Genomic DNA, 24,708 nt, shown 5'->3' on the forward strand with positions numbered 1-24,708 from the left:
CAATGAGAACTAAGAGTTTGATATACAAATCACACTTCATTCAAATGTATTTTTCCTTCCAACTTCACCTCCACGTCAAAGACATCACAGATACACACAAAGTTTGGAGAGAATTTCATGAGCCATGTTTTCCCCACTTGTTCTTGACCGACTTTGTTCTTATCTCTTGCTAATTTGAAACTACACCTGCATTATGCATTGTTGGTACGGAACCTTAAGCCTAACCTTTTTATTTTTCTATCTCCCTACCCTCTACTATTAACACTGACTATAAAATAATTCAATATATGATACGATGATGATTTATTTAAAAAAAAAAAAAAAGACTGCAGCTCATTAACATAATACCAGCATTCATGTCATCAGAATATAATATGGACTTTACCAGAAGTAGTTTGTAATTCTTGTGCTATTAACAATGGCGAATAAATGATCACGTTAATCAGTCACATTAGGCAATACTTTAATGATATATCTCCCGTAACATGCTGAATGCCATCCTTGTTTTGGAAAAACATAATACTGTTTACCTAATCTGAGCTAATCAGCCTTTCCACCTCCCACAGACTCTTTCTTGCTTTTCCTGGAAGGACACCAGAATCAGCTGCTGTTCCAAGCCTGCAGGACTCCTTTACTGCCACTTCTTTTATGCAACCCCATTTCTAAGGCATTTCACCTGAGCTGCACTTGGTTTGAGATCATACATACTATGGCATAATTATATATCTGTACCAGGATTACATAGTTCATGATCTTATCACATCACAATTCACGAAGGAAGGAGCTACAAACTAGAGAATGACATGGGGACAAATTTGTCCTTGTCCCCGCAGGAACTCAATTTCCCTGCCCCTGCAAGTTTAGCCGCTGACCCTGTCCCATTCCTGTAAGTTTCAAGTTTAAGAGTGACATTGTTGAAGGGTTAGAAGGAAAAGTTTGCCTTTTTGCAGATGATACCAAGATTTGTAACAAAGTAGACACCGAGGAGGGAGTAGAAAACATGAAAAACGATCTACAAAAGTTAGAGGAATGGTCTAAAATCTGGCAACTAAAATTCAATGCAAAGAAATGCAGAGTAATGCATTTGGGGGATTAATAATCTGAAGGAGCTGTATATGCTGGGAGGGGAGAGGCTGATATGTACGGATGGAGAGAGGGACCTTGGGGTGATAGTGCCTGAAAATCTAAAGGTGAAAAAACAGTGCGACTAGGCGATGGCTGCTGCCAGAAGGATGCTGGGCTGTATAAAGAGAGGCGTAACCAGTAGAAGAACAAAGGTGTTCATGCCCCTGTTCAGGTTGTTGGTGAAGCCCCACTTGGAGTATTGTGTTCAGTTTTGGAGACCGTATCTGGCGAAGGACACAAAAAGGCCTGAAGCAGTACAGAGGAGGGCAACGAAAATGATAGGAGGTTTGCGACAAAAGACGTATGAAGAAAGGCTTGAAGCCCTGAATATGCATACCTTAGAGGAAAGGAGAGACAAGGGAGATATGATTCAGAAGTTCAAATACTTGAAAGATATTAACGTAGAACAAAATCTTTTCCAGAGAAAGGAAAATGGTAAAACCAGAGGACATAACTTGAGGTTGAAGGGTGGAAGACTTAAGAGCAATGTAAGGAAATTCTTCTTTACGGAGAGGGTGGTGGATGCCTAGAATGGAAAACGGTGACGGAGTTAAAAAATGTGTGGGATGAACACAGAGGATCTATTGAAGTAAATATTGAAGAAATAAGGCCAGTACTGGGCAGACTTGCACAGTCTGTGTCTGTATATGGCCGTTTGGAGGAGGATGGGCTGGGAAGGGCTTCAGTGGCTGGGAGGGTGTAGATGGATTAGAGTGAGCTTTGTCGGAGACTTCAGTAGTTGGAACCTAAAAACAGTACTGGGCAGAACTTTAGATTCTTGCCCAGAAATAGCTAAGGAGGAGAAGAAGAAAAAAATAAATAAATAATCAACAAATTTTTAGATTGAATCAGGTTGAGCAGACTAGATGGACCATTCGGGTCTTTATATGCCATCATCTACCATGTTATTATGTATTTAAAATTTCTTAGACCACTCAATCGGGCTTCAGAGCAGTGTACAATAAAAAATACAGCGTACAATGATAAAACCATGTTAGAACTTGACAATAAAATTGACAGGGGAGGCTCAGCATTAACCACACAAACCTCGAACACTCATGATTTTAAAGTGTTTGAGGCTTGTGCAGATGAGGACAGAGCTTGCAGGAATGGGGCAGGGACAGGAAAAGAACTCGCGGGGATGGGACAGGAAAATGAGTTCTGCAGGGACAGGGAAAAATTTGTCCCTGTGTCATTCTCTAGTACAAAACTACAGCTTGTTCTAGACAAGTGCTAGTCTACTCATCTGTCTCCTTGACACTCGCACCCATGCTGCCTGCTAATTTTCTGGCCTAGTTGCCTCCCTTTCCTTAATATTTTTGCAGAAACAATATAGAGTAGCAGTGGCGAATGGTCTGTATTTTAATAGTTTTTGCAGTCAGTCTCAAGACATCCACATATGGCATGTCTTTACTAATATATTTTCAAAGCCCAGTTGAAAAGCTGAGCTTTACTTCATTAAATGTACAGAGATGTTGCCATGCTTTTCCTAAGAACTCAACAGCGAAATTAGAACTATATCTCCCAACATGCAACAGGTAAAACAAGAACTCATTCCGTCTGTATACTTTGACATGGAATTATATGGTCATCCTCAAATTGTGCAGGATGTATGGCAGAGTGTTTTAATATTGCTGGAAAAAGACATAATATAAACTGGATTAAAAATCTAGTCTAAGAACCCGTTAGCTTTGGGCTCCTTCTACTAAGCTGCGATAGTGTTTTTAGCGCAAGCGGAATTTTAGCACGTGCTAAATCCGTGCTACGCAGCTAGAACTAACGCCTGCTCAATGCTGGCATTAGCATCTAGCGTGCACTAAAACCGCTATCGCAGCTTAGTAAAAGGATCCCTTTGTCTCATCAAAGCAAAAAAGAAGATTCTCTTGGATAGTTAATACAAACATAAGGCCAACGGTAGCGTAGTTTCTAGATGGAATCAAGTGCTCCAGCTGGCCTCAAACTGGCCGGTGGGCTGAGGCTCTGTCCTGAAGTCAGAGGGTGGCTCTGATAAGCTGCAGCTGCACCAATCCAAAACGTTTGAGGTATGACCTGTAACTCCATCTCTCATGAGCTCAACTAGTCTTTGCAGTGAACCCAACAAAGGCTGCTGGGTAGAGGAATAGTATGCATGTTTGATCAACATCTACTCTACCATAAAAAGCTCTCAGCGCAGAGATTGTAGAAGCAAATTAAAGAAACGTCACAAAACAGTCAAGCTTGTAAATACCCAGGGCGCTTGTAAAATTAATCTTCTCCATTGCTATTATTTTAGGCAGGTGCTTGTTTTGTACTCTCACAATACTGACAATATTAAAAATTGCCTTCTGTTCACATTTCTTCATCTCCATTAATCACAGATCTGTAGAACCAGAGCAGATAAAGACCATATGGCCCATCTATTCCACCCATCCCATTATTCACTAATTTTTAAACAAACTGGAATTTCACTGCTGGGAATCGGAAATGGAACTTTTGGATTGTTAAATCACTAAAAAATTCTTGAAATAATTCAGTTGGTACAATTCCATATACTGTATACCGTATAGTTCTTGCTATTTACTTCTTAGGCACTTTAGCTTAGATTGTGATCCCAATCTGGGACAGAGAGGGAAATTCTATCTGCCTGAATACCACATACACAAATGGGTCGATTAATTTGTAATGCTAAAAAATATTTTTTCTTTCTTGATGTAACTACTTTTCTGTAACCGTCTAGAACCGGAAGGCTTAAATTATGTTATAATCAATTTGATTTTTTTTACCTCATTCTTGATTAGATAACTCTTATTTATTTATTTAAGAGACTTATAGTCTGCCTATAAACTAAGCGGATTACAACCATAAATAAACATAGTATACATAAGAAACATCTTGAAAAGTACTGCAAAACTGTCGTTTTAGAAACTACAGGCCATCCACCACTTTCTCTAATGGTTGCTGCAGCAACAAATTTTATACCATGTATTGAAACCGAGTAAGTTCAGGTTTCAGCAGACAGCACCATAGCTTCCAGTTGCATTGGCATAGATAACGGCACCGAAGAATACTGGAATATACTGTTGGGTTTGAGAAATTACTTTCTGGCAAGCTGTAGACGGATCTTATGTATTTCACTGCTTGGTAGCTGGGAAGAAAACGCATCATTATATCACCATCCTCTTATCTAACCTCTCCAGCCACTCTAAAAGAAAAATTCAACTGGAGTATTATTTACTTACCCTTACAAAAAATCCCTGGGGACATCATACCTAGCATACACTACTACTACTTATCATTTCTCTAGTGCTACCAGATGCATGCAGTGCTATAGGTTAAACACGCAAGAGACAGTACCTGATCAGAGCTTACAATCTAATTATGACAGATAAACGGGACAAAAAGGGTGAATCTAAACATGCTGCTCAGTTAGGGAATTACAGAGGGAATGAAAGACAGATAAGGTAGGGAACAGGACTTAAAAGCAGCTTTAAAAAAGTGCAAAGTCAAGGAACAGAAATATTAGAAACCTACAACAAAACGGTGCAAAAAGTACATGAAAATACAGTAAAATCTCGATTATGTGACCTCTCCGGACTGTAGCAATATATTAATAAAGTCAGTGAGGTAGGCAAATCCCAGTCTTTGTGAAGAAGTTGCTGAATTCTCTGCTATTTAGGGAGCTTTTGGTGGTGATTTCTTTCTGTTTTTTCCTAGTAAACCTTATACTACTTGATATAGGGTTTTTGTGGAGTTTTGGGCTTTGAGGATCTTTTTAGAGAGGCATTCTTTCTTCTCTTTACGTATCTTCCTGATGTAGATCCTGTTTAGCTTTGTCGTCAAGATTTCAGCCATTTTCTTTCAAGTTTTCTTCTCTCTTTTTAGCTTCATGGTTTCTTCTGATGCGGTGAATCCATCTTTCCATTTGTTGGTGTTTTGTATTTTTAATGGGGCTACCTCTTCTAGACTGTTCTGTAAGGTCTGTGTGTTCTCTGTTTCTACATCTCCAAGGTGTGTCTCTAGTCTGTTTTTGAATTTGGTGCTTTCTATGAAGCCTCTCCATATTCTTGGTTTTGTTCCGGTGGTCTTTTATTATTTCCTACTTTCTGGTTGTCTTATCCCGAAGCCTATTAGTTGGTGGTCTGTCCATAATGCTTTGATTCTTTTTTTGGCTATTTAAGTGATATATAAATATTTTTTAATAAACAAACATATAGCTGTGGAGTTGCAGTCCCCTATATCTTCCTCCCCGCCAGCAGTACATCTAAAGTGTGTCCTTTAGTGTGGGTTTTCTTCCTTCTTTTGGTGTAGGCTTAGGCCTTCTAGTTGTTGGACTATCTGTTGGGTGTTTGGCATGTTATGTTATCTATATGAAGGTTAAAGTCACTGCATACCCAGATAGAGAATTTTAGGTTGACTTCTGCGATGAGGTTCACGATGCTTTGCCAATCTTCTGTGTCTAGGTTGGGAATGACACATAACACTATTATGAGTTTCCTACTAAGAATACATTCTGTTCCTTTTGGTTGGGTCATTTTCATTTGCAGGAATCCCAGGTTTGATTTGTGTTATGACTGTTACACCCCCTCCTCTCTTACCTATTCTATTTTGGAGCTTGATGCGATAGTCTGGTGGGCACTCTTCGTTTATAACGACCCCACTGTTGTCCATGAGCCATGATTGTGTTATCATTAGGAAATTCAACGTGTGTTCTTCTATTAGGTCTGCAATTTGAATCCACTTCTTGTTCATTGATCTTGTGTTTAGTAGGCCTCCTCTCCATGGCATGTTTTTCTTTCACGCTTGCTGAATGGTGTATTTGTTGTCTGGTTTTACTTTTTGACCTTTATGAGACAAAGCTGAAATGGAAAATAGAGGCCGAATTTATGATCAGAATAATGCAGAGATTTTAGAGTCACACCTCAATTTGGTTGGTTTGAAGTCAGTTGTTAGCTGTAGGTTCAAATGGTCATCACACTACAACCTCTAGAACCAAAAGCATAGTAATAATTACAGGTCTAGTTTCCTACACTATATTTAGTCCCTGTATTCCTGCAGTTCTTTCCTGTTGGGCCTGTTAAGATAACACATTGATCACAGACTTCTTTATACAACCTTAGCAGAAAACCATAAGAATAGCCTTACTGAGTCAGACCAATGGTCCATCAAGCCCAGGAGCCCGTCCTCACGGTGGCCAATCCAGGTCACTAGTACCTGGCAAAACCCCAAAGAGTAGCAACATTCCATTCAGAATCCTAAAGAATAGCAAGATTCCAGAATTCCAAAGAGTAACATAAGATTCCGGAACACCAAATAAAAGCAGCATTCCATGCTACCGATCCAGGGCAAGCAGTGACTTCCTCCCATGTCTTTCTCAATAACAGACTGTGGATTTTTCCTTCAGGAAATTGGTGGCCATGTTAGTCCACGTTCCAAGATGATATATAGAAATAAACAAAGGAAATAAGGTAATGCATAGAACCTGTGTCTTTTCTTTATTAAGAATCACTGTATTGTCATTTCCAGAACTTTTCTAGAACACTGGGAGAAGGCATCTCTAAGAGAACAGTGTAGAAGTGCCTTGCAATTAATAAACTAACTCACCACAATAATAATAAAGCATAAAGCCTGTAAGGAAACCACTAATGATATAACATGTTTGCTTTGCCACACCGAAGCAGATCTGTATGCTTACAAATATTACAAAACTTCATGGTCTAACTAACCTTCCCATCCTTACCACAGACATTTTTTCTTAGTGTGATTCATCTGTGTTTGATTTAGTCACTGCAGAAGTTGCTGATGACAAACTGCAATTAATTCAAGAGCTAGGAAACAAAAGCAGAGTACAGAGGAATCCACCTGCCAACCAGACGTCGTCTGTAGAAGTGTGCCATCTATCACATACTAAGACCAGAGACATTAGGGTGTCATTGTAGACAATACGATGAAAACTTAAGCCCAACGAGCGGCAGCGGCTAAAAAAGCAAACAAGATGCTAGGAATTATTGAAAAAGGGAGGGCTAACAAGACTAAAGATATTATAATGCCTCTGTATAGCTCCATGGTATGACATCACCTGGAGTATTGCGTTCAATTCTGGTCTCCTTCTCAAGATTACAATTCTAAAATGGGGGGACAATAACATACATACATGGACAAGATGGAAAGAGGGAAGAACTACAATGGTAATAGCGCTTGAAAAACATGGTTAGAACAACAAGGAGGGGGAGGAGTAGAAATCATAGTGTGGATAAAAGCTGTCAAAAAATTAAACGATGCAAATTATGTCTTGATCTTTGAGTCTAGGTTTCGAAGGCATCCCTACAGAAGAAACTTTTGAGGGAACCTTTGACTCTATCTAGTGCTCTTTCTTTTCTCAGGTAGACTGATGGGCATTCCAAAGCTGGGGAGGGCTGTAACCGCGAAAATGGAAGCGCGCCTTGCGCTAATGATTTTCAAGGAAGGAATGGAGAGAAGATGATGTTTATTTGATCTTAATGTCCCAGATGAATGGAGAAAAGGGGAAAAGGATGTGACTGTGCAGCAAATTCAAGGGTGATATTGTGAACCTTGTCATGGAAGTATTCAGCCATAGTCTGGGGAGAGAGGAAAGGAGGGGAAATGGTATACAGTGTTCCCCTGGTCATTCGCGGTATTCTCCGACCGCCTCTTCCTGCGCTAAAGTCAGGCTTCACCAATCAGGAGCGGAAACCCCGCGAATATCGGGGGAGTACTGTATTCGTTTTTGAGCTGCTCTTCATCACTTTTATTTTTATATTACTTTACTAGACAAAAGAAGGGAACAGGTCATTGAAAAAAAGGTGTGAAAATGGGGAAGATCCTCAGGTTCCCAGCCCAGTATTAACCGCTATGCTACAGCAGCAGTCTTTGTACAAAGAAAGATTAATACCCTTTTGACAGCCAGAGAAACTGACAATAGTGTTTCATTAACATCTATTCAATTAAATATTAAAATATGAGCTGCAAAAATAATACCAAACTTATATTATCTGGAACACATTCTTCTTCTCAGTCTAATTATTGGCATGATTATGATTCAATTATGTCATCCAAACAGGTTTGTGCTGCTTTTATACATCAGTGTAGTACTTTGGCTGAAATGCCTTTAATAGTTCATTAAATTATAAAGGGTCTGACAGTATTATTAACCACAAGTCCTGATTAGATGTGATATAATTATTTCATGATCAGTACAAGCGGTTCTCAAACTCCGGTTCTCAGTGGGTCACATCTAGAAGAGCAATATTCAAATACTACCAGCCTTATAGAGTTCCAGCGTCCTCTTACACTGCCTAGACCTAAAGGTTCTGAGCTACATGTGGACACAATACAGTGGTATCTTGGATTACGAGCATAATCCGTTCCAGGAGCATGCTCGTAATTCAAAATGCTCGTTTATCAAAGCCAAGTTCCCCAAAGACAATAGTGGCAACAGCAACGATTGGTTCCAGAACCCGGGGTCTATACCTGTTGGGGTCGGGTGCTGCAGCGCCATCTCCTCCGTCTGCCTCCTCCGTCCGTCATTGGAAAAAGAACCCCATAGTGCCACTTCGGTGGGGGAGGGGGGGGGAATGCATGTAATGTTTGCCAGCCGCCGGAGAATCCCGCAATCCCGCAGTGCCTTCAGAGGGATGCCTCCTCCATCCACCAGCCAGCCCTCCACGTCGGAGGCCCCTCGCATGCTGGAGAGCCCCCACCCAAGCACACGCAGCCGATCGCCGCCCCACCCATAAGCCGCGCACGACACACACAGTACCAATGATTGACGCTGTGCGTGTCACACGCAATGCGCAGGCGGGACAGAGGTCCTCCAACCTGCAGAAGGCACCCGATGTGGAAGGCTGGCCGGAAGACGGAAGAGGAATCCCCCGAAGCGGCGCTTCCTGGTCTGTAAGTGCTCGTTTTATCGGGGCAGTGCTCGGTTTGTAAGTCAAAAGTTTGCTGAGTGTTTTGCTTGTCTTGCAAAACACTAGCAAACCGGGTTACTCGCAAACCGAGGTTCCACTGTATATCAATTAGACTTCCCTCAAGTGTAAACAGAACCTCAGCAGCATAACTGCAGACTCAATCTCTTCATTGCTCTAAGCTTTATGTGCCTTTTCCTCATCGGTTCTCAATGTAGCATCTCTCATTTACTTTTTAATCTTAATAGCAATATACATTTTTTCTTAGGTTTCACTAATTACACTTAGCTTATTTATGCGCTTTCATTCGAGGGGTCTCCTGCCCAACATGTTTCGCCAAACGCTTTGTCAAGAACATCCCCTTTATAACTTTGCGCCTCCAACATCAAAGTCTCCATTCTTAACGGCTTGTGAAGACGTGTAATATTTACACTTGAGAGAAGTCAATTGGCTATATTGTTACAAGAACCTTTCCTGCAAGTTAAAGAATTGCATGGTAAAGACAAATTTTTCCCCTTCCTCGCAGGAACTCATTCTTCCATCCTGTCCCCGTGAGTTCTTTTCCTGCCCCTGCCCCATTCCTGCAAGCTCCGTCCTCATCTGCACAAGCCCCAAACACTTTAAAATCCTGAGTAGCAACATTCTAGAGCTCAGGTTGTGATGTCATAATGCCTCATTCCACCAATGCCTAAGCATTACAAATTCCCACAAGGGAGAGGAATAGCAGATGAGAAGCACTATTTCATGTGCAGAGGAGGCCAGAAATCATGGCCAGACTAACACCTGTTCCTATAAACTGGGTCACTTGGCAACTCTGCCACTCTGCCACTTTTCTTTAATATTAGAAAGCCTCACACCCTTATGCCTCTCCCTAGCCACCTAAGAAACAAAGGCATGGGTGTGCCCAAATTGGGTTCTGATGCAGTTAAGGAAGATGTTAGCAATTATTTAAAAAAAGGGATGGTTAACAAGACTAAGGCCCAGATTCACTAAAAGATAGCAATTCAGTCACTGTTGGTCGATACCTGGCCAGTTTTAAACAGTAATTGATTCACTATCTTGTTTGCATGCTAATGATTTTCACCGGAGGTGCAAATCATTTGCATGCAAACTCCCCGACTCAATCGCTCAGTGAGAAGGAGCCCAAGGCGGGGTGGGGCCTAAGGCCACTTTGCGTCGCCAGAGTCTGGAGGAGGAGGGACTGAGCACCCCTCCTGCTTCCAACTTTTAAAGGTAAGGGGTGGGGGTCATCTTCAGGGTCCAGGTCTGGTGGCCATCCCTCCTGCTGTTTGTTTGTTGGAGGAGGAAGGAAGGAAAGGAGTGGGCATCCATGGCAGGAGGGAGTGGGCATCCCTCCTGCCATATGTTTAAGCCTGCGGGTGTTAGTCGGTGGCTGGGGGGGGGGGTTGTGTTCAGCCGGCTGCGGCAGAGGGGGCCGATGGCAGAAGGGACCGGGCATCCCTCCTGCCATATGTTTAAGCGTGCACCGGCACACCACGTGGGTGTTCGGCAGGGCGGCAGAGAGATGGGCACTTTTTGAGAGCAGGACAGTTGGAAAGGACGTGAGCTATTGGTCCCCAGCAGTCGTTTGTTTCTTGATCAGCCAGTCCAGTCAGTGTTCCAGTGTTTTGTTAATGAATCGCTGCCTGCCTACTTTACATGCATGGATCGGATCGGAGGATGATCGGCCATGAGGTTAGTGAATCAAGTTGGAGGGAAATCGGATCGCTAAGTGGTCACAAAGTGGTCGGGACTTGATCGGTGGGCTTAGCAAGTCTAGCCCTAAGGATGTTATAATGCCTCTGTATCGGTCCATGGTGCGACCTCACCTGGAGTATTGTGTTCAATTCTGGTCTCCTTATCTCAAGGAAGATATAGCGGAACTAGAAAAGGTTCAAAGAAGAGCAACCAAGATGATAAAAGGGATGGAACTCCTCTCATATGAGGAAAGACTAAGGGCTAGATGCACTAAAGTCCGCGATCGTCACTAAATCTGTTTTCATAGCTTTAGCGACGATGCACAAAATGGCTCACCACATTTTTCCTCCCTTGATTGCCCATTTTCTGATCCGGCTATACAAATTAGCTAAAATCCTATGCAAAGTAGTCAAGCAATTGATGCACTAACATCGTTTGGCTATGCACCCTCCCCCCCCCCAAGGATTTTAGCTATCAGAAAAAAACAACAGATCTGCCTGGGTTTTCTTTTTCAGTGGCACAGATATTTCAATGGCACATGCAAAATATCTGTCCCATTAAAAAAATGAACAAAAGTCCCCCACCGCTGATGATGTCCTTCTCCAACCACCCCAGACGAACACGGCACCAGGAATCCCCCCTCCCCCACACAAGAAAATTGGCAGGAGGGATGCTCACTCCCCTAATGCCAACGAAGGGCCCCCCCAACTATCCCCTACCCTCCTGAAAATAAAAAAGGCAGGAGGAATGCCAACTCCCTCCTGCCACCGAATGCTCCCTTGAACCCCACCCCTACAACCCCCCCTCAAAGTTACAAAGAAATACAGTACTTTTAATACCAATAGGAGGAAATATTTTTTAGTTAGAGAACAGTTAAGGTCTGGAGTGCACTGCCAGAGATTGGTAAGAGTGGTTAACATAGCTGGTTCTAAGAAAGGTTTGGCCACCGTGAGGACAGACTACAGGGCCAGATGGACCATTGCTCTGACCCAGTAAGACTATTCTTATGTTCTTAAGGAAGAGGGATAACTCACTCTGATACAGAGTCTTCACAGATAATTGTATGCAAAATACTCTCCATTGTAAACAGAAGCTCTTATTTCGAATTGCGTTTTTCTTGAAAGGTTGTGTCTTTAGTTCAGGAAATTAAATTTGTGTTGCACATGAGATCACGTTCAAATAATTCCTTAAAATCTATCGTTATTGTATAAAATAAAGTTATAAGCCACAGTTACATCTTACCAGCCTCCAACATATTGAGGGCTGTGGTGAAACATGAAGGCGGCCTGATTCATTTCCTGGACCAACCACCAATTATATGACCTCAAGCAAATCCGATAACCCCTCCTTTGCTCAGACTGAGGGAATAAATCATTTGCAATATGGCCATGTCCACCGCTTGGATAATCTTGCACAGAACAACTAGTATTCAATTAAATAATTACAATTTAGTATGCGTTTCCACATGACCAAGAAAATCATCATTTATCATCTATTTTGAAGATCATTTTTTCACAAGAGTCAAGATGGGAACAAGGGTCAGTTATGTCTTGCCAATCTCTCATCTCTCTCCAAGTGTTTCAGTTGTTACAAGGTGAAGTGAGGCTATTTTAAGCTCTTTCCTTCAGTGCTTGAATATCTTCTATGAGCACTAAGTGATGACTGCGGACTTAGATCCATTGCTAAAGACAGAAAAGATGCACAGTATCCTATTTGGAAGTAAGTGTCTATGATTCAAACTCCCATGTTTTAAGTGATCTTCCTTATAGTTATGACGCCAAACTATGCAACATAGTAGGTAAAAGCACTTTGCCCGACAGTATGACACGGGACCTATTCTTATTGGAACATTGGTCCTCGACTTGGCAGCTAAGCTTCAATGCTAAAAAATGTAAGGTCATGCACCTTGGCAGTAGAAATCCGTGTAGAACTTACACCCTAAATGGTGAAACCTTAGCTAGGACTACAGCAGAACGAGATTTAGGAGTAGTCATTAGTGAAGATATGAAAACTGCCAATCAAGTGGAGAAGGCTTCATCCAAGGCTAGACAAATGATGGGTTGTATCCGCAGAAGTTTTGTCAGCTGGAAGCCCGAAGTCATAATGCCGTTGTACAGATCCATGGTGAGACCTCATCTGGAATATTGTGTACAGCTCTGGAGATCACATTACCAAAAAGATGTGCTGAGAGTTGAGTCGGTTCAATGAATGGCCACCAGGATGGTCTCGGGACTCAAGGATCTCCCTTATGAGGAAAGGCTGAGTAAATTGCAGCTATACTCACTCGAGGAACGTAGCGAGAGAGGAGACATGATTGAGACGTTTAAATATATCACGGGCCATATCGAGGTGGAAGATGATATCTTCTTTCTTAAAGGTCCCAAGGCCACAAGAGGGCATCCGCTGAAAATCAGGGGCGGGAAATTTCATAGTGACATCAGAAAGTATTTCTTCACCGAAAGGGTGGTTGATCATTGGAATGAACTTCCACTGTAGGTGATTGAGGCCAGTAGCGTGCCATATTTTAAGAAAAAATGGGATAGACATGTGGGATCTCTTGGGGAGGTGAAGTTGGAGGGTGGGTCATTAGAGTGGGCAGACTTTATGGGCCGAGGCCCTTTTCTGCCGTCATTTTCTATGTCTCTAGGCATAGACCACAACCTAAGGGTGCTGAAGCTATAGCTTTAACCACTGCACTACTCTAGAAATCAAAATGTAGTTACAATGAGCTGAGTATAAGACAGTCAAGCCATTGTGACATCACTGATGAGGTTGGCTCTTATTGGTGGAATGAGGCATTATGATGTCACAATCCCAGCTCTGGTTATCAGAGGCTAAAACTGTTCATATTATTTATTTATTCAGTTTTCTATACTGTTCTCCCAGGGGAGCTCAGAACAGTTTATATGAATTTATTCAGGTACTCAAGCATTTTTCCCTATCTAATCTATACAATCTATCTAATGTACCTGGGGAAATGGGGGGATTAAATGACTTGCCCAGGGTCACAAGAAGCAGCGTGGGATTTGAACTCACAACCTAAGGGTGCTAAGACTGTAGCTCTTATCACTATGCCATACTCTCCCCCACAAAGGCTTTGCACTTAAAGTGTAGTAAGTGAAAAATCCTACACACTTTAATATAAGGGTCCCTTAGTTAAGGATATCCAGACAGCTAACATTAAAAAAAAGCATACGAGCTGAACATTATTAAAACAATACATAACTGCACTGGCTACTTTAACACAGCAAGCTTAGTATTGATAAAGCAATACTGATGTCAGTCTGAGAAGACGTAAGGGGAATCCTGTTGCTACCTCAGTGTGGGAACTTTCGTGGGCATTAAGCCGCACAGATGCAAGGACGAGTCACTGGGAAGAATTAGCTTCCGTTGTCTAAATTTGTACAGTTTCTCCCAGGCATAGAAGTGGACTTTCACGTTCAGAATCCTTTATAGCTGGTTTAGATGAGAGCAACATTGGAGACAGCCAGATCCATGATCCGGTAAAAGGAAGGGGAGCCAATGCATCTGTGCAGTGATTAAAAAAAGGCTCTGTAAGGCAGTGATAAGGAGAGTCGGCACCACCATCTTCTGCATTGCACAAATCTAAATGGCAAGTTAGAAGCTGCCTGAAGCTCTTTACTGTTGTCACAAGACTTGAGCTCATCATAGGATTTTGGGCACAATGTGTTTCATATTCTGAGGCCTGCACGGTGCAGAAAGCTGTGCCAGATTGAGGGGCTGGGGGGAGGGGGATTTATTACGCTGGCTGTAAGTTGTTGAGCAGGAGAGGAGGGTTTTTTTAAGGATAGGAGCTGAGAGAGGTGGAATTGACTGAAATTTGGAATAATATTTCTCTCTCTACTAGAAAAATACACTCTTTTCAATTATTTCGCAAATCTATAAAAACATTATTATTCCAACAATATTTGATCCTCCTGTCTAGGTTGTCAAAATAATCTTCACGTATTAATAGTTCTTTTTTTCAATTGGTTATTCTTTTTAATGAGGGTTTTTTGGTTTTGTTTTGTTATTTTCATGATTCCTTTATATTACAGCTATTTTGTTAACAGAGTCGAGCTCCTTTTAGGTAATGACTTGGTATACAAATCTGTTTTAGATTAGATTAGATATTAACAGTAAGACACAAAGCTCTACATACTGGTATTCCTACCTATCATCTCTTCTCATGGCCTATATTCCTACCCGCTTTTTTCAATCTATAAATGATTTTAGACCAGTACTACCTGGCCCTTATTGAGCTTGCTGGGAGTCCACTAGGCATAGTATGTTCTTTTTCAGTACCATCATCATAGAATGCCCTGTCACTTTCCTTATTTTTCGAGTCCTCCAACATATGATTTAGACTAGCTTTAAAATCCCATTTTAGTTCAACTAGCATTTCCCAATTAATTCAGAAGAATGGTTAAAATGGCAGAGCATGACATGGGGACAGAATCTGTCCCTGTCCTGGCGGATAACCACCCTGTGTCATTCTTTAGTGTCTATCTCAACCTCAGTCCTTCAATGCAAGGCTTGAGGGTCAAGAGGCTGGACCCATTCATACTCTGTTTTTCCCTCTCTCCTTAAAGAATGACACTGGGATGGTTTCCCATGATTAACTGTGGCAATGGGGGACAAATTCTGTGTCATTCTCTAGACTGTGTCATTCTCTAGACTGGTTAGACATGTTGACTAGCTGAGCTCAGGATATTTGTCTCAGAGCATAAAATGAAAGTGTTTGAACTGATTGCTGTTCTCTTGAGTATATTATCTTCTTTCCTATTTATTTATGGAGTTCCTTTCTTTTAAATTTATTTTATACATTGTAAACCGCCTTGACATGCCCGCAAACTAGACAGTATATTAAGTCTGAATAAACAATAAATGAAACAAAGACTAAACAGACAAAAGGTAGAGCAACTTATAGAAGAAACATGACGGCAGATAAAAGCCAAATGGCCCATCTAGTCTGCCCAACCCATTATCTCTTTCTCTCTTCGAGAGATCCCATGTGCCCATCCCAGGCCCTCTTGAATTCATATGCAGTCTATGTTTACACCACCTCTTCCGGGAGACTGTTCCACGCATTTACCACCCTTTCCATAAAAAAAAGTATTTCCTCAGATTACTCCGGAGCCTATCACCTCTTAACTTCATCCTATGCCCTCTCATTGCTCAACTCATGCGCATTTATATTACACTAGTCTTTAAGCCCGTTACATTAACGGGTGCTAGAATACTGTTCACCCTCTATGTTGCCCCTTCCATTCACTGCCCATCTCTCTCTTTCTCTCCCATATGGCCTCTCTCCATCTCCTCCTTCCTTTTGCCTTGGTCTGGCATACCTTCCTCCTTCCCTCCAAGCCATTCTCTCCCCCTCTGCTCCCTTTCCTCATTTAACTACTTCATTGGTCAGCAGCAGCATTCACAATTCATTGCTGTTGCTGGCTTCAGGTCTTTCTCTCTGACCGGTCCTGTCTTCATGAAAACAGGAATTAGGCAGGACCGGCCAGAGAGGAAGGTCTGAAGCCAGCAACAGCAGCGAATTGTAAACACTGCTGCTGCCTGAAGCACCCGAGGCAGACGCTTCTCTCCCCTCCCAGCCCAACCCCTGCTGACTCTGTGACCCTCCCAGCAAGATGACTTTAATATCAAACCTCCCTCCAGCGTTGGCAGTCGCTGCACGCTAAACAGGCTGCTTCTGCTTTCTTCTGCCGTTGAGTCTCTTTGTCGCGTCATTGATGACGTCATCAGTGACGCGGCAAAGGGACTCAACTGCAGGAGAAAGCCCGAAGCAGCCTGTTTAACGTGCAGCGACTGCCAACGCTGGAGGGATGTTTGTACCGGTGCAGAAGCGATATGTCTCTCCCCCTCCAGTACCTGTGCATCACTTTGCTGCGGCGCATCCTCCCATGGGGGGGGGGGGGTTTGCACAGTGGGAGCGGGTGAGAGCGCCGATCTCCAGTTGGGTTTTTTTTTTTGTTTGTTTTTTTTTAAGTTGAAAGCCGGCGCTGCAGCTCCTCTCTCGATCCTGGTGCAGTTCGAGAGAGGAGCCGTTACCATTCACGGTGAGGAAGGCCGCCGCAGCTGTGTAATTTTTTTTTAATTATTTGAAATTCGCCGCGAACAAGTGATGTGCAATCGTGTTTTCGCAACGGATCAGGGAACATGATTTTTTTAGTGCACATGCGCGTCCTACCATTTTATTATATTAGATAGGTATTTAAATGTCTCTATCATATCTCCCCTCTCCTGCCTTTCCTCCAAAGTATACAGATTGAGGTCTTTAAATCTATCTCCATACTCCTTATCACGAAGACCACACACCATTTTAGTAGCCTTCCTCTGGACAGACTCCATCCTTTTTATATCTTTTTGAAGGTGCGGCCTCCAGAATTGTACACAATATTCTTGGTTCCAGGTTCTGGTTTCTGTTTGTCTTCCGTTAACTTGCTCACCAGTGTCTTATGCCCATTTGATGTTTTCTATTATCTCCATCCATCATCCATCTCTGCACCTTCCATTCCACTACCATACAAAACCTTCGCCTTCCAAGCAGCTAAGCTCAACCCATGGCTTGCACAAATGATACTCGAGGCCCCCACTTACCTCGGCTTCAGAAAATCACTCAAAACCTAGCTATTCGGCAAACAAGACCCCTAACGACCCCCCCCCCGCTTAATTACTACTCGCCCCCCCGCCCTCCCCCCCCGCTCTTATCCTCTCCCTTAATAGCTTCTCTCTTCCCTATCTTCCCACCGCCCGTCATCCTCTGTCAAGTTTGGTTAACACTTGTTTATATCTGATAAACTATTTATATCTGATAAACTATTTATATCTGATAAATTGTCTATATCTGATAAACTGTTGTAAATCTGCGTTAACATGTGTTTATATCTGATAAATTGTTGTAAATCTGCGTGTCAATGCAGATACTACTTTAAATGATGTAAACCGCCTAGAACTCACCGGGTATGGCGGTATATAAGAATAAAATTATTATTATTATTATTATATCCAACATTTCTGTTTCTTTTCCATTGTCTACCATCTTTCTCTCTTACTCTCCCTAGCTTGTGCCCTGGGTCAAACCTCTCTATTCCCCTCCATGCAGCATCTCTTCCTTCCTCCCCTCCATTATCATGTACAACATTTCTTTCTCTCTTCTCCACCTCTCCACCCTTTGTTCAACGTTTCTCCCTCTTCCTCTCCTCCACCCCATGTCCAACAATTATTTCTCTCTCCTATGTGCAGCAGCTTCCCATCCTCCTATAAAGCAACTTTCCATCCTTCCCTCTATCCCCCTGAGCAGCAGCAATGGTGGCAGTGGCAGGCCAGTAGAGGCAATGCTTTGAACTGGCTGCTCACGACCTGCCCAGTCAGGGCTTCTCTCTGTTGTTTCATCAATGATGTCATCAATGACATGGCAGAGGGAAGGCCTTGACAGGGCAGGCCGCAAACAGCCTGTTCAAAGCACTGTCTCTGCTGGCCAGCCACTGCTGCTGCTGATTTAGGAGGCCTGGAGGTATGTCAGGTCTTACCGGGAAGGGGGGGGTGGGGAGAGGTGGGTTGTTGATCACTGAATTGGTGAGTATTGATTTTTGCAGAGAACAAATCGATTTGAATCAATGAATCGTGCAGCACTAGTAGGCACCACGCTGAATTCCATGCACAACTTTAAATAATTTTTTATTTGTTTTTCAATTAGCTTTTAATTGTTTTTTCAATTAAAACGCCAATTAAACTAATTAAGAAACTTTTTATTTGTGTGCGGAGTTCAGCTAGGCGGTGCCTAACCTAGGCACCGTTTATAGAATCAGGCCCTAAGTGAACAATCTGTTCCATGCATATTCATTGTGAAAATCCTGAAAAGCAGACTGTTAGGCATGCCCCCAGGACAGAGCCGAGAACGGTTTCATTTGACCACATCCCAAGATGCATTGAGAATCTCTGACATAAAATGCTTTGCGATGGTAGTGCTTCATTAAAAAGATTTCACATTAGTAAAAAGAAAAAAAAAAAACCCTTTAATCTCATTATCACAACTGCAATTCTACTTCATTTTACATTCATTTAAATTATTCACAAAAGAAATTAAACTGCACTTTTTAAGCACCGAGCATCAAATGAATAAAGCCGTAAGAATTCTTAGCAGAACAGGCACTAGAGAACACTTAGTGGAATGTCAGGCAAAGTTCACTTCTAGCCACAGAACTCGAGAAAGCAAGTTCATTTCCTCTCTTTCCTGATAATAAGAGCAAGGCTGCGAAGTGAAGGAACATTTCTATTCATAGATTTCCTTCTTGCCTTGTTGTGGCTGAAGCAAATGTCTCCCAAAGATGTGAAAACAGGTCATCACAGCCTGAACATGGAGCCAAAAACTTCAAACATCCCATTTGGGGAATGTGGCTTCAGAACTGATCAAAATTGAAAAAGGAAGGATTTCATGAAGGAGGACTAGACTAACCGCCTCAAAAGCACAACAGAGATAAAATTAACACACATTAATATAGCAGTTTAAGTGCAAGGGAGAACATCACAGGTGGACAGGGCCTCAAATCCTTGGCTAGGGCAGGATGGACTGGGCTGCGGGTACAGTGAAAATATTTGGGGTTCTTGGCGTTTGATTTGATGGCCTTTTTTTCTGCATAATAATGTTTATGGACTAAGATCAAGAAGCAGTTGCAGGTAATACTGCTTTGCCTAGAATTTATATATTATATATTTATATCCTCTATAATAAAACCTTTCCCCGTGCATGGGCAGTTGAAACGACGTGATCCCTGCTGCCGTGATTTGTGCTTCTGTGCCGTGTTCCATTTGCGGCGTGCAGCGATGAGAGCAACGGCAGGAGGGTGTCCTTCAAGGTGCTGCAAGGCGTCGGGCTGCTACTGCTGCACAGGAAGTGGAGGGGGAAAGGGAAAAGGGGCTGCTTTGGGGGAGGGGTGTGCTGGGGGCAGGCAGCAATCTTGGTTAGATCGGGGGGCCAGAGAGAGACACAGACAGAGAGAATGACAGACAGACAGGGGGCCAGAGAGACAGACAGACAGCAACATTTTTTTGTCTGTTCCAGCAGGTTCACAATCTATCTAATGCAGTGTTTCTCAACTCGGTCCTGGAGTAGCCCCTTGCCAGTCAGGTTTTCAAGATATCCACAACATGCATGAAAGAAATTTGCATATAATGGAGTGCATGCAAATCAATACAAATCAAATACAAGTGAGATAAAATAACTGCCTGTTTAATCTGCCTTAGATGTTCCAAGAACAACAAATTATGCATCTGATGAACTCAGAGATACCAACAGGATTACGTACAACTTTTCCCACCTGTGGCTCTTCTCCAAACTTTAAACTTAACCCTTTCCTAGTTCCTGCTCTGCTTTTAGCCCAACATCTATTGCACTGTCAATCTACTGTGAACATCTGCTTCAGCTGTCAATCTACTGCCATCAGTATCTCCTCTTCTCCTTTCAAGTGCTGTGGTCACACAAAGCAAACCAAATCAAAAGATTGTTTCTGTTCCTTTTATTTTATTTAATTATTTATATTCCGCATATCCTACAATTCTATAAGGATTACAAATTTATTCGGGTACTCAAGCATTTTTCCTTATTTGTCCCGGCAGGTTCACACTCTTATCTAATGTACCTGGGGCAATGGGGGATTAAGTGACTTGCCCAGGGTCACAAGGAGCAGTGCGGAATTTGAACCCACAACCCCAGGGTGCTGGGGATGTAGCTCTAACCACTGCACCCCACACTCCCCACAGGTCTATCTGTGAGGCCTGTTCTTCAAGCAGACTAAGCAACTGCTTTCAATTTTTTTATGTTCTGGCATGGAGCACACTTATATTTCTGCAGGAAAATTTAAATTCTATATGGTGGGGAAGTTCTGAGCCAATCCTCATTGCATAGTTGCATAAATTTCCCCCAAGTGTAAACCATTGACAGTAAGTCTGAAATAGTAATGCTTTTTCCACAGGCACAGCAGGAGAGAAAACCTTTGATAAATTAAATTAAAGCAAATACTCCCCCCTCCACCCCCAAATGGCAGTACAGCTGGCACTGTGCTTGCTATCTGCATGTTCACATTCAGGGCTGTTGGCATGTATCACCTTCTCTATTCCCAGACTGCTACTGCAGTTGTGTATAATGATAATGATTGTAATTCTTTCCAACCCAAAGAAAGCTGGAAATAATTATTTTAAAAAAGATCCAGAAATATCCGTCTGCCTGTAGGAAAAATAACTTCTCCAAATATTCAACAGCATGCAATAAAATTTGGCATGTAAGAACCCCCCCCCCCCAACAAACCAATGAAAAGACATATTGAGTTTGAAAATGGGTCAAATTTGACAGAGGAGTCCAGAGATAAGTGCCCCCTCCCCTGCCCTATCACCAAAAAATGGTCCAATGCTTCTCTTTGGACAAAGAAGTTATGGCTTAAAAAAAAAAAATAATAATATTTATTAAGGTTCACAAAAGTGCAGAATACACAAACATATCCAACTGCTAGAAAGCCTAGCCCACTTATAAGCACCCTGAGTGGACCCATGAGGTGAGGTGAATCACAAATTCAGGCTCCTGTAGCACAGAAACTTACACATAAAATTAAACATAAATAGTTAAGAAATTTCTCCTTTGAAAACTATCTCTCCCAGTATCCCAAATTACCCCTTACTTACCAAAACTAGCCCTTAAACTGCTGCATACCCTACAAACTGTCTCACCCTTGCAACTGCCCCACCCTAAAAATTATTCCAACGGATCCACTACAAGCCAAGGGACCTTTCACCAGGAGTGGGATCCCTAGGACAGTAGAGTGGGCAGACCTGATGGGCTATGGCCTTTATCTGCCGTCATCTTCTATGTTTCTATGTATCCCACCATCACACATAATGCCCCACTCCTAGAGAACTACTCCCACATGTGCCTTGCCGTTTTGCAGATCTGCTCCAACCCACAAAACTAGCCAACCATTATGAAAATCACCTAGCTACAATTGCCTCCTTCCAGAAACCACATCCTCAACTGTCTTGCCTTCCAAAATCTATCTACCCGCACACTGTCCCACCACGCTGCCCCACTCTTAAAAACTGTCCTTCCTCCAACTGCCTCAACACACACAGTCTAGAGCAGGGGTGTCCAACCTGCGGCCCGGTGAAGTACTTTGTGCGGCCCCGGTAGAAGGCGATGCAGTGTTTTCCTCTGCTGCCCTTGGGTGTTTACCGTCTTGCCGGCTCCCTCCTCTGTCTTGTGCAGCGTTTGCGCAGCCCCAGAAACATTTTTTTCGGCCAATGCGGCCCAGGGAAGCCAAAAGGTTGGACACCCCTGAGAGAACAACATGAGCTATGCTCTGCATGCTTTCCCCACTTGTTTCTTATCTAAGGACAATGCAACCGTGAAGCCTTTAGATTACAACTGTGATGTCAGAGATTCTCTTTAACCTGTTTCTCTAGTTTCCTGGCTTCTTAGTAACATAGTAAACAATAGCAGAAAAAGATTATATGGCATTTCCAATATACCTAGTTACTGTATCTGCGCTACTAAGGACACATCTTAGCTGCCATCCAAAAGTGTAACCATCTGCAAAATCTCTACTCTGGATAGTCTTTTTGGTCTTCATTCTTTTTGCTGTCCTAAACTAAGCTGCTTAGCTATAAGGATTAGTGGCTGAATTATTCCTGGTTATCTGTATATCTGAGTGGAGAACCTGTGCTCTACCATGGTACAGTCCAAAATAGTTCTGGGGCAATCTATAACATAGTAACATAGCAAATGAATGGTCCATCCAGTCTGCCCAAACACTCTCTATAATTTAATGATTTAATTTAAATTGTTCTTTTTCTTAGATATTTCTGGACCAGAAACCCAGAGTCTCCGTTGAAGCTCACTCCAGCTCATCTAAACCATCCCAGCCCATCTTCAACTGACTGGCCCTATAGGTGACACAGACCGTGCAAGTCTGCCCAGTACTGGCCTTAGTTCTTCAATATATACCATTATTTTCTGATTCGAGATCCTCTGTGTTCATCCCATGCTTTTTTGAACTCCATCACCGTTTTCCTCTCCACCACCTCCCTCGGGAGCGCATTCCAGGCATCAACCAGAGACAATGGAGGGAATTCAATAAATGGAGTCGAAAAACTTAGGTGCCCAAAAAATTCAGCACTATTCTATAAAAGGTGCACATCTTGTATAGAACAGCGTTTAGTATGACATTTGCACCCAATTAACATCAATAATGACTTTATAGCTCCCAACAGACATAAGAGAAGCTCACATCTGAATTTTGTTTCTCCACCAGTTAGAGGATGTAAATTTAAAAGACATCATTAACATTTTTTTTCACATCAGGCAACATTATGGGGTCAAGATCTGGAACAATTGCTTACGTCTACTACTTATGGGGAATTTAGGAAACACCAAAAAACATATCTGTTCCTGACGTATTTAGGCAACTGACCTGGACAATCTTATTCCACAATAACTGATCCCTAGAGCTGTTAATTCTACTCAATCTGTAGCATCTTTTAATCATTGTAAACCACATAGAACTTCATGGTCCTGCGGTCTATAAACTATTATTATTATTGATTGATGGTTCAGAGCTCATTATCCAATTCATGCAACTTTTGGTGCCTTACATTGAATCCAGAGGTGTATATTAATTGTAGTTCCTCCCACTCTCCTTACGTGCGAGTTTGTAATGTATTTTTTGTCTTCAATACATTGAAAATAGAATGCACCCCTCCCCTTTTACCTATAAATCACTTTGAAATTATGATATTGCCATTGAATCAAAATTTTAATAAAACTTGAAACTATGTACAGTGCCACAGAAAAATTCATGGTCTGGCACATATACACAAGCTTTTCAAAACTAACCCATATATAAATAGACACACAGATATTAAAGACTAAATACAAAGATGACAAATGCCTTTTTACACATTTGTAAAGTATTTCTCAATTTGCCTTGGGAGGCAGCGGTCAGGAATGAGCAGAGTTGATTAGTATAAAATGAAGCTTGGAAAATGAACAGGTACAGGTTAAGGGCAAAATCTTAGTTTAAATACCAGGAAAATATTTTTATAGCTCTGCCTGTTAAACCTCTGGAACAGTCTGCCATTAAAAATAATTGGAGCATCTCTGGACATATTCTTAGCATTTAACGAGTATGGCCAACACTGGAAGAAGACCAAACATTCCTGCAATTGTTTCTTTTCATCGAGCTGGTATAGAAATGCACTTACCCTGCAGTGCTTCTTTGGCCCGGGCTAGATCTTGCTCTTTCTGTGCCAGTTCTACTTTCAGTTCCGTGACGGTGAGGACCTCAGCTGACTTGCACCCATGTGACTCTTCCAGGTCTTTTGTTAACATCTCCTTCATTTGCCGGAGCAGGTGAACCTCTTCTTGTAACTGAGACACCTCTTCTCGTAGCAAAACTACAGGAAAAATGTGGCATAACGTAAGGAAAATACTTTTTGTTTTCCTTTTGGCAGATTTGCATGCGAGAAAACTAGAAGACAAATTTCCACTTTAAAATGCTAAAGGCATTCTAGTTCCAGCTTCTAAACCAAGGGCTCCTTTTCCAAAGGTGCGCTAGGGCCTTAATGCATGGAATAGCGCACGCTAAAATGCCAGGCGCACTAGCCACTACCGCCTCCTCTTAAGCAGGCGGTAATAATTTTGCTAGCGCGCGGTAATTTTGGGCATGCGCTAAAACCGCTCGCGCACCTTCGTAAAAGGGGCCCCAAGTATCCTTTTAGCAAAAGCAGAACTGTATGTTGCAGCAGAAGAATGCAGTGAAAGCCAAAGTCCCATGATTTTTTTTTTTTTAAAGACATACTAGGATAAAAACTAGTTGCAAACAGCAGCAATACAGATGTTATATAATGTAAATATGCCAACCATGAAAACTTAAGAGGCTCCCAGTTAGCCTGACTCCATAGGACACAAACATTGGGGGTGATT

General features: G+C 42.2%; 1 protein-coding gene across 3 annotated transcripts in view; it reads right to left on the reverse strand.

Moving 5' to 3' along the window:
- The window catches only part of KAZN (kazrin, periplakin interacting protein), a 455,715-nt gene that overhangs the window by 89,160 nt on the left and 341,847 nt on the right, over positions 1 to 24,708 (reverse strand). For all 3 annotated transcript variants that reach the window (XM_033921359.1, XM_033921358.1, XM_033921360.1), the window contains one exon: positions 23,988 to 24,179. In XM_033921359.1, the coding sequence (XP_033777250.1) occupies positions 23,988 to 24,179 (192 nt within the window). The remainder of the gene's footprint in view (positions 1 to 23,987; positions 24,180 to 24,708) is intronic.

This window comes from Geotrypetes seraphini, chromosome 15, assembly GCF_902459505.1.
Source record: "Geotrypetes seraphini chromosome 15, aGeoSer1.1, whole genome shotgun sequence".
Classification (NCBI taxonomy): Eukaryota; Metazoa; Chordata; class Amphibia; order Gymnophiona; family Dermophiidae; genus Geotrypetes; species Geotrypetes seraphini.